The sequence below is a fragment of the Arachis duranensis genome, chromosome 4 (genome assembly GCF_000817695.3).
Source record: "Arachis duranensis cultivar V14167 chromosome 4, aradu.V14167.gnm2.J7QH, whole genome shotgun sequence".
In the NCBI taxonomy this organism is placed as follows: Eukaryota; Viridiplantae; Streptophyta; class Magnoliopsida; order Fabales; family Fabaceae; genus Arachis; species Arachis duranensis.
The window spans coordinates 7514239-7524772 of NC_029775.3; the positions used below are offsets into that span (position 1 = coordinate 7514239).

The window sequence follows — 10534 nt, forward strand, 5'->3', positions numbered from 1 at the left end:
TTACCATCTTAGGTATTAAAATCTTAGATGATTATTATATAAGTAATTAATAAGAGAGATATGCACGGCGCACATGTTGAACATTCACCTAAATATCATTTTCAAGTCAGAAAAAGCTCTTATTGTTATTAATTGAAATTTTGTTACTTTACACAATTGCAGACTCTATAAATAAACCTACATTAATTGCTAAGTATGCTCCCAACAAGAAAAGTGGATGCAAAATAAGTAATAGTATTAAATAACCATACTGCTATATACCAAAAATTAACTAATAAATCAATTATTTATATAAATTAAAATACATATAAAAATATAAAATAAATTAAATAATATATTTAAATATAAATATATAGTGATTAATTTAGACTTATTTTTAGTGTGTAAGTAACATCTTGTATTAAATAATTGAAGGGTAAAGCACACATTAATCAAGTACATAAAAATAAAAAGTGAGCACTAAAATCTTTGGGGTGGACCAATATATGCCATCCTATAATAAATAGCTTTGTCCTTAATTGGTGACACTCTGCTAAACATGGTATAGTGTCATCTAACCACCGCTGACCAAATGAAGAGGTGGGACCCATTTTAGAAAAAAGCAAAAAAAAAAAAAGATTTGAGAAGGTTTAATGAAGTAGTTGGGCTTTGTGATACGAGGTCGGGCCCAAAATCTATCTGATGTATCCATTGTTTCAAAAGTGTCGTTATCGACCATGACCCAAAAACAATATATGCCATATTGCCATTTATGACTACAATTTCCTTACATAATCAACGAGAGTCTAATTAAATTAACAACAAATTAATAAATATTTTTAAATTTTATATTAATTAATTATTATTAATTAATAATTATTTAAGTTTTTAACATTGATTCGTCATCAATTGTTTACCTATATTTTTTTTATTACTAACAATAACATTGCAATTTTTGATATTTTTTAAAAGTGTAAAAGATACATAAATCGGAGGGTTCGATTTCTATATTTTAAAATTTTCAATTTTTTTAACAGAAATTTCTCAATCCGATTTTGTACTCTCACAAATCTCTCGGTCCAATTTTTGTATATTCACAAGTCGGACGATCCAATTTCTGTACTTCTCACAAATCGAATGGTCCAATTTTTGTTTATCTAATTAAACGGTTCTATATTTGAGAATAATACCCCATCAACCTATATTTTAAAAAAATACGGTTGCTACTCCAATATCAAAAACAAAATCTGGTAATTATACTACTGGTGAGTGTTGACCAGAAGAAACTGTTATTCATAGCAGTGTAGTACACTGTTGACCGAAAAGTAAAATTATTTCAGAAAAAAATATATATTATACTGCTGATTAAAATGCAAATGAATTCACTTGGTCCTCCTTTTTTGTTTCAAAAACAAATGTCAAATATTGTCAATATTTAAGTTCCTTAATTAAGAAGTATTATTTATTTGATGAATACTGAGGCATATACAATATAATTATTCATGTGTTTTTTGTTAAAATTTTTATTTATTGTAATTAATGACTTTAAACGTAAATTGGATAGTCATTCAACTACTATCAACCTTTTTTCTGTATTTATCGATATGATTTCAATTTTAATTTTATGTATGAAAAAAAAGAGCAATTTTTTATATTTTTTTTGCTCTATCATTAACATGAGACGAATTTTAATTTGGATCATCATAAATATTTATTTACGGGAAATTTCGCACTGTGAATTGAATTGAATATGTAGCAACAAGTTAATTAATGATTAAAAAAAAGAAAATGCAGAAATTATATTCGGGCATGATTGAAAAATAACGTGATTGAATAATTGAGCATAGTAGTCCTATTTTTTTGGTTTACTATTCACACGTGCCCTATTCAATGTTTATGTGTGTGTACTAGTAACTGCAAACTTTTCAAGTAACTTACAATTTCTCGAAAACATTATTGGAAACAAAGAATTAAATATACACCAGTGCATTATTATTATTAATAATTAAATAAAACGAAAATAATAGCATGGTGGGGTGTTATTGAATTGAATGCACCAACTCATGATGCTTCTTATGAAAAAAAAGAGGGTGGGAATTGAATAGTGAGAAAGTAACGTGAAATGGCAACATCTGAGGACCACGCATGGCATTGGAAGTTGGAACAGTGCATGCATGGACCAGAAACAACCAACAAAATAATAATAATAATAATAATAATAATAATAATAATAATAATAATAATAATAAAAAGGAAAGTGAAGATTATTGATTATATATAGCCCTAGCACAAAGGGTACCTTGGTATAGTAGATTGTGTCAGTGGGTTATCAAAGTAGTTAAGTTCGGGTAATTTAAAAAAATATATATTTATATATTCACATCGCTAAAGTCTATGCCATGTGCAAGTGTTTTTTAATTTTTAAAAATATTTTTAATATTTATTTTTCTAATTTTAAATATATTTTAGTCTTAATTAGAATTAATATTATCAACAAACATATTGATGTAATACCTATGGTATAATAATCTTTAACCGAAATATTAGTGACATATTAATAATAGAATTATCACATTTTATGTTACTAACTCGAGAGTATAATTAAATTTAGAAGTATGATTATTCTTCAAATAATATTTTAATTTATGAAAATGTTATAAAATAATACATATTGATCTGTACGTTATAACTCTTCCAGCTCAACAAAAAATTCGTACTGATGAAGATTTGTAAGAGATGAGATATATTTTGGAGTTATTGCCGTACAAGAACACATATGTATACACAGATAAAAAAAAAAACTATATTAATATTATATGAAAACTAAACTGTGAATAATATGTTACTAATTATAACATAAAGTTTGGAATGTGGACAAAAAAAATTGTAGGGCCAAGGTTACCTAGAGGGAGAAGAAGGTTATTAAATATTGATTGTGTTTTGGAATTTATAAAGAGAAAGGGAGGTAGGGGAAAGACAGGAGCATATGATGATGAGTTATGAGTAGTGTGTACTAATTCCACATAACAACACTTTTTTCCTTTGTCCCCACTCTCCACCACCCTCTCAATTTCCACAATGCCCCACCAACTGATGAAATTGCTTCTCCTCTTCTTTCCCTTTCCTTCATGATTATTCATTAATGCCACTCCCATGTGTTTACAATTATTTTTTTCTAAAAATATATTACTACTACAAGTTTATATATATTTCTATGTGGTGATGATGTGAGGTAGAAAGTCTAAGCAAACTTTATTTAGTCTTCTATAATAATGTTTTGGTATTTAGTATTATTCTTTCTAATCTCTATGCATTTCCACCCTCTCTTTTGTTTATTAAAAAGTTAATTTTTGAGAATTTTGAACCAAATTTCTTATTAACTTGTCTTTGGAGATGAACTTGTTTCCATGTAATATATAGAAGTGTGTTCTTTATTATATGTCTCAAATTTATCAAACATAAGCTTTTGAGAACTTTGTGAGCTAATTTTTAGGGTAGAATTAGAGTAATTCAATTTGAATTCTATATGATATATGTTCTGGAACTTACTTAGATCCGGATAGTTGGGCTCAAAAGAAAGGCCCAAATGAATAAGGAAGGAGGTCTCCAACTTGGTTTACGCCGCGGGCTGTCCTCCGAGTTGATTTGTATGTGTGTTGGTGAATGGGGAGTAGTACCTGCAATGACACTCAGATGTCTAAGTCAGCAAGGGGTTAAGTAGGTTTAGAGTATATTGGAACTTAGGTTTACTTGAGTGTGTTAGTGTATTAATAGGTGATGATTTAATAATCACCGTTGGTGTAGTTCCACTTCTGAAAGTGGATAACCGTTCATTTATTTTAGAGTTATTGAGATATCTCTTCTAGAAATTTGTGAAAGATTTTAGGGGGCAGTTACTTATTTGAATAAGTGTTATCTGCCAGTATATGTCGAATCCGACCTCCTCCAAGAAGTCGGATAAATAGTAAAAGCCATTCTTTAAATTGAGCCTTTTTGACTGACTTGGGTTTAGACTATAATATTGGATCAGAGCATTAATAATATCAAAGTCAATTCTTTAGATAATCATTCTTAAGCATGAAGAGGTGTATTACAATAATTTACAAGTTTCAGTGGTTCACATCTCTATATCCCAAGTCACGTTTGTTACTGTGACACAATCTAATAAATAAATAGTTTGAATTTGTTGAAAGATTATTAGGGTGATGGATTTCACGTGTAAGTTAAGGGAGAAAATGTTACAATAAAAAAGGAGTGATTGAATAGTTGACCTTGTCAAACACTCATGATGAAAATTTTCAAAGCGTGGAGTATGTAGCAATCTATCTTGATTGCAAAAGCTACAAAGTTGGGTCATATTCTATATCTCCATTGTTTAGATCCACTTCCTTTTACCATTGTTATTATTATTAATTAAGACGCGGCTTCAACGATACGAACACTTTAGTTTGTTCCAAGATTAACCATGCACATGCATGTCACCATGTGCCATTAATTTGCCCCTTTCTTTTTATGTTACTACTTCTATCTATAGTGTGAATCCACTTACTTTAAACAACTCCACAATTTGAGTTCTTTTGGATCACACGAACAATTTTTTTTTTCTATTATTTTTTAAAAAGGATATAGCAGCCCTCGTACTAGAGTTTTCAGTGGATTAGGTATAGTTGACACTTGACCCATCACCTATAATACTCCTAATTATAATTAATATTCCTAAAAGGTCATTAATTTATCAAAAGAAATATATCATGAATAAAAATTAAGTGGAATCAGACGTATAAGATTACAATATTTTCTTCTTTTTTTTTCTTTTAATTCCAAATATTTTTCAAGATTTTTTTTGGTAAAGGGCCAGTCTTTCTTTTTATTGGGCTATTAAGTATTAACACGGTCAGATTTATATCCGCAAGTTTCGGTCATCAACGCAGCCAGGCTTAGATAATAGTGTAAGGCCCAAATTGTTATAAGCCCATTCATAAGGCCCATAATATTCTGGGTAATTAGGCGTACTGTTTTGGGACTTATGAAGGAGAAAAAAAATCCCAGCCCATGACCCTAAAAAAAATCCTAGGCGTGAAATTTAGTCAAAGGCTGCGGAGGCGGCGGCAGGTGGCGTGGCCATGGGGGATGGCAGCGAGTAATGTTGTGATGAAGCGTGGTGGTCTGGGCGTGAGTAGTGATAGTAATAAAATTGGTTTGAATTTGAAAGAGATAAGTGGAGTGGATGAATAGAGGTTCCATGACACACGCATCCTTGTCTTGTGTTTAAAAAAAGGCATAAATTTTGGGCATAGAGTATTATTACCGAAAAAGTCATAGCGTGTTTTAAGGGCAATGGAAGCAATCATACTGCCTCGCGCATGCAATTGTATGATCTAACTTCCAAAAATATCACTTTCATTCAAGACACTCATAGCTTCTTAGTTACCGTTCCTTCACCAAAATATAAAAATAACTGAATATACATAAGGATGCATTATACCAAACAACCCTAGAGATCTCAGCAATCATCCAAATGCTTTAATCAGACACATTCATAATTGTACATCTAGAAATTCGAGGTTTTTTTTGTATATATTTATAGAGAAGGTAACAATTATGCAGAATAGTTAAAAACTAGAATCTGGTCTCTATTTTTGGATACTCCTCTTAAAGGCATAGTTAGCATCTTAGCTGATGAACAAGGAGTTACCTTGCCCTAGACTAGTTCGAATTTAAGTTTTATCTTTTCGGGATTTACCCCGTTTTAATACCAAAATAAAAAAGAGTATGCATACGGAGACTCTACTATCTAAAAAGAAAGGAAAAATTTTAAGTGTACCAAAATGTTAGGTAAACAATTACAAATCTAAGAGAAATCTCTTTTTTGATATAATTATCACATTCACATGTCATTGTCTAGTATTTTCCAATCTAATAAGTTAAAGATTAATATGCTTGCAGATCTGAACTTAACTGCCAAATTATCTCTAGTTAATTCTATGATATCTTTTATTTGGTGTCCAACTTAATTTTTATAATAAATTTATTAACTTTTGTATTTTTAAATTAAATATTAATTATTTAACATTTTTTAACAATTAGACACGTAACTTTTAGATAATATAACAAACACCTATCTCTCATACATGATTGTACTTAGTTGAAACTTTTTAAACGTGTGGTAGGTTCAGGTAAAAAGAAATGAAAATTTTCATCCATATCCGAAGTGTAGATATGCTTTCATAGTCTCACTTTAGTAGCACAATAACTCAAGAATATAATATTATTTATAGTGACACGAATGTTCCAACAGCAACCCTAGTTAAGTCTAAGATGATAAGCATGAGTTGTAATGTAATGTATATAAATAATTCAAATTTGGAGATTATCACTATGAGAAGGGCATATATATGACAAGTGTAGGCCAATTTTTTTTATATGGAAAAAAATATATGTATTTTTGTTAAAAATGAGATTATTAGAAGTAATTACTAATTACAGGTGGGTAGATTTTGCAGGTGGAGGTGGAGAGTCAACATGCAGGGTTCGTGTTGGACACATGTCAAGCTACAACAACACATCCCCTACGTGTTGTATCGGCGTTTTCTGCGCATCCACAATACTGTAATAACTTCAAATATCAATATTCAATCAAAACACTGTCTTCATCTCCATATTAAAAATAATTTTGACAAGTGTATGTGTATGAGGAAATTTTTAGGAAATAAAAATATGATGAGTGATGCATTAATTCATGATTGCATGTATCCAGAAAATAGTTTCCAAAGAAGGAATTGGCAGAGGAGTGTCCCTCACAGCATTATGGAAGTGAACTTCTATTGTAATGCAAGGAGAACAAAAGAGGGCCCCACTTCTTTTGTGCCCTCAAATGTACAACAAATAGACAAGACCAAGACCTGCAGACAGGTGCAGGTGTCTTCTCTCCGCCTTTTCATATTCTCACATGTGAACCCAACCAAACAACAACTATATAACAAGAAAAATGTCACAAGTACATATAGCATGCACATATTACATACATTCAATATAAAAAAATGCATCTTAATACAAAAACAAGTTACTAAATCAACTATTATCTAACAGTAAATAGAGTATAAATTGGCACAATATGTATGTTTTTATATAAACAAATATGACAATTCTAAAAATGATAAAAATAAACAAAATAGCCCTCTTCAAGAGACTTTGACTGTTATCAATGGGTTGATATATGCAAAAATAAATTGTGTTACTTACCTAACTTAATCTAAATATTGAGGCCAAATCAAAATCTAATATGATGAGATGGGTGTGTACAAAAGTCACAAAACTAGATGTTCAAAAAACATTCCTCAATGGACATTAAAAGTATGATGATTTACATAAAGAGAAACCATACCTCAATGTAAACAACTATATCCCATTGTTGTAAGTTGTAACCTCTTAACCATTCTTTCTTTCTTCTTGATGTGAGCTAATCAAACTCCACAAGAACAAGGGCCTCTAATCTACTCTAAGAATTCTGAACATTTGCAACAGAAATTGTACACAACACTATCAACAAGAAATGTGGTTGGTGCCATAGCTGATTGCTTGAAGACTTGAATCAGACATATTTGTATTCCATTTCATAGGTCCATTTGATTCTTCTCCGGATGGTATATTGTAAGCATAAGAAGGCCATCTTGCATCATTTCCACACATGCTTGTGGCTCCAATTTTCATCATCTTCTGTGTTCTTTCAAGAACTATAAGGCTTGAAAATGTGGAGAAACTGTTTCCAACAAAGATATCAGCCCTCAAACACACTTCATAGTCGATTGCAGATTGAATTAGATATGGATACTTCTTATAAATTCCATCAACACCAAGCTTCTTCTTCTCAAAGGGAAGAATGCCTTCTCCCCAATGTTCTAATATGGAAGAATCGTTAAGGAGCTTATCAGCTACCGCGAGATAAACAACGACCGGAGCCTTCAAACCGGCAATGTTCCTAACTCTTTCCATTATCTCTTCCCTGCTACTGCATATTTGGTTTGTGTTCAATCTCTGCTCTAATTTCTTGCAATGAATCATCCAATCAATTTCTATCCTCATGTGGACGGCAACATATGGCATAGGCCGAAATGAAGAACTCTCAGAAGCATTAATGCTTTCCCTTGCCTCTCTTCCAACTTCTCTAATCCTAGACACAACTCTATCTGCTTCTTCAGAAATCTCATCTACCAAATGCAAGCACTCGAAAACCTTTGCATAATCCTTCACAGGCCAATGATCATGCCACAAAAAGGGATTCTTCCCAACAATCCGAATTACCTCGTGGTCATCGATCGAGCCCTGGCTATGCTCCCTCAATTGTGATAAATCTCTTTCCAATGTCCACTTTCTTCCACTTCCTTTCTGCATTTCAAGAACTTTTGTTACATTTAGCACATCCCAGTACTGGCCTAATTGAACAAAACCACTGCAAATTGTGTTAAACGCGTCGAATTGGAACACTTTGTCAAAGGAAATCGGCTTTAAGAGGTCAATTTCTTTGTAAAACAAAGAGGCACTAAGGCTAGGCATCAAAAGAGTTCTATTCAGCATTCTAGCAGTAAGACAAGCCCTTGCAAATGCAATCTTCTGGTTGTTCAATCCCCACACAATCTGAGGAACTTCCAAGAACTTGTTTTTCCTAATTCCAAACTCAGAACCCAACAATGGAGGATGGTTGTTGCGGATATACACAATGTTGGTCCATTCAATCCCATCAAAACTAGGGAAGGAAGGAAAGAGAAGTAATCTAAGAATCAAAACAGTAACAAACAAAACCATGCATTTGCAAGTAACTGAATTTGCAGTACCACCAAAGAACTTCAACAACACTTCCATGTAAGACTCAACTTTCTCCCATGCAAAAGCACCAACAACTTTGTCTTGAAAATTCAGAACGCAGTACTATAGCATCACTAACAAAAGGAACAAACGTCAATGCAGAAAATCCATGCATGCACATAATAAGCAGAGCAAGATCCAATTTTGAAAGTCTCCCACAACCTGAAAGAGTGATGCAGAAGGAGTAATGAGAAAAAAAAGGGACAAAACAAAAATTATACAAAAATTCATCAGAATCAGCTCACAAACTATGTAATTGTAATGTGAAAGCTTAGATTTTTATATTCATGGCGATACCTTCAATGTTCAAAACCTTGTGTCACTGTAATTACTTTCAAAAAAAGAAAAAGGGAGAAAGAAAAGTAGAACAATTCAGAATACAGCGAAGTAATGTGACACATGTGAATCTATATATCTATGACAAAAACACCATCATGTCATATCCCTATCAGAACCCAGAATTCTAAGCAGTTAGTGGAAGAAACAAACAAGATATACTAACAATAAGAACGTGTCCAATGGCTAACGCTATGAACACGACGATAGAAACAACAAAGAAGATTTATTGAGGATTCTGTTTTGTAGCAGAGCCATAATAGCGTTTGCATGTTGACTTTTTCTTTTCTTTCCATTTTACCTTATTAAAAGGATTATGAGAGAAACCCAGAAAAGGAAGAGGGAGAATGAGTTATGATCGATGAAAAAGGAAGCACCTTGTTACAAAGAAGAGGAAGAGTGAAGATGGGGTTAGAGAAAAATAATGGATAATAGGGAACAGAGGAGAGGGACCAAAAAAAGGGTATCACATAAGAAGGAATTGAAAGAGATGAATAAAGCTTTCGGCGTTTCATGGAATATACGAAAATATTATATTATTAAAATGAGTATAAACTCTTTTTGGGGTTTTGAAAGAATAAAAAATAAAACTTTAACAAAAAAAAGTAAATAAATAAATAAAAGAATGAGAATAAGAGCAAAATGACAAGAGAGATTTGCGCAGCAAGTTTAAAAAAATAAAATATCATCCTTTTTTATTTTATTTGAATAATCTTGTCTCTCTACATTGTGTCCACTTTATGGCTAATCACCAATTCATCCTAAATATAATAAACAAAGGAATCAATTTTATTCTTATCTATTCTAAAAATTACAAATTTTCCCTTTAAAAAATGTGATTTTTATTAACCCTGTTTAAACTTTTTTCTCATATTTATTATCATAAAACATTTTATGTTTTAGTACACTTACAACATAACAATATTTTACATAGTCGATGAATTTTAAAATGCTCAGTATAACAGAAAAATTCAAAAAGATAACATTTGAATTAATGGTTAAATTCGTTTCTCAAAGATTACTTATTTTTTAAATTAGTTTTCAAATGATTTTTTTTAGTTATATTAATTTTTGAAAGATAAAACGTAAATTAAATTGATTATTTTATTAGTTAGATGATGATGTATTACAAGATGATTGGTTGACGTGCCAGGTTAGTGACACCTAACACACTACGTGTCACTTGACATATAAAAAAGTTATTTATAATCAAAATAGTTCCTGAAAATTCAGACGTAAGTCATTTTCATCTCTAAAATTTTAAAAATTAATCAAATTAGTTCTTATGTAAATTTTTTTTATTTTTTTCATAATATTAAATTTAAAATATTTTTTCATAGTATTAATTTCAATATTA

General features: G+C 31.0%; 1 protein-coding gene across 3 annotated transcripts; it reads right to left on the reverse strand.

The window, feature by feature from the left end:
* Positions 1–7071: 7071 nt before the first annotated feature.
* On the reverse strand, positions 7072–9684 carry LOC107483084 (O-fucosyltransferase 23). Of its 3 annotated transcripts, none has more exons than XM_016103700.3 (2): positions 9555–9684; positions 7072–9003 (listed from the first exon to the last, which is right to left on the reverse strand). In XM_016103700.3, the coding sequence occupies exon 2, from the start codon at positions 8836–8838 to the stop codon at positions 7522–7524; it is 1317 nt and encodes a 438-aa protein (XP_015959186.1). In that variant the 5' UTR covers positions 8839–9003; positions 9555–9684; the 3' UTR covers positions 7072–7521. The 3 variants fall into 3 exon arrangements, with proteins under 3 accessions (XP_015959186.1, XP_015959184.1, XP_015959185.1); XM_016103698.3 differs by having other exon boundaries at positions 9479–9678; XM_016103699.3 differs by lacking the exon at positions 9555–9684 and adding an exon at positions 9139–9459.
* Positions 9685–10534: the final 850 nt, after the last annotated feature.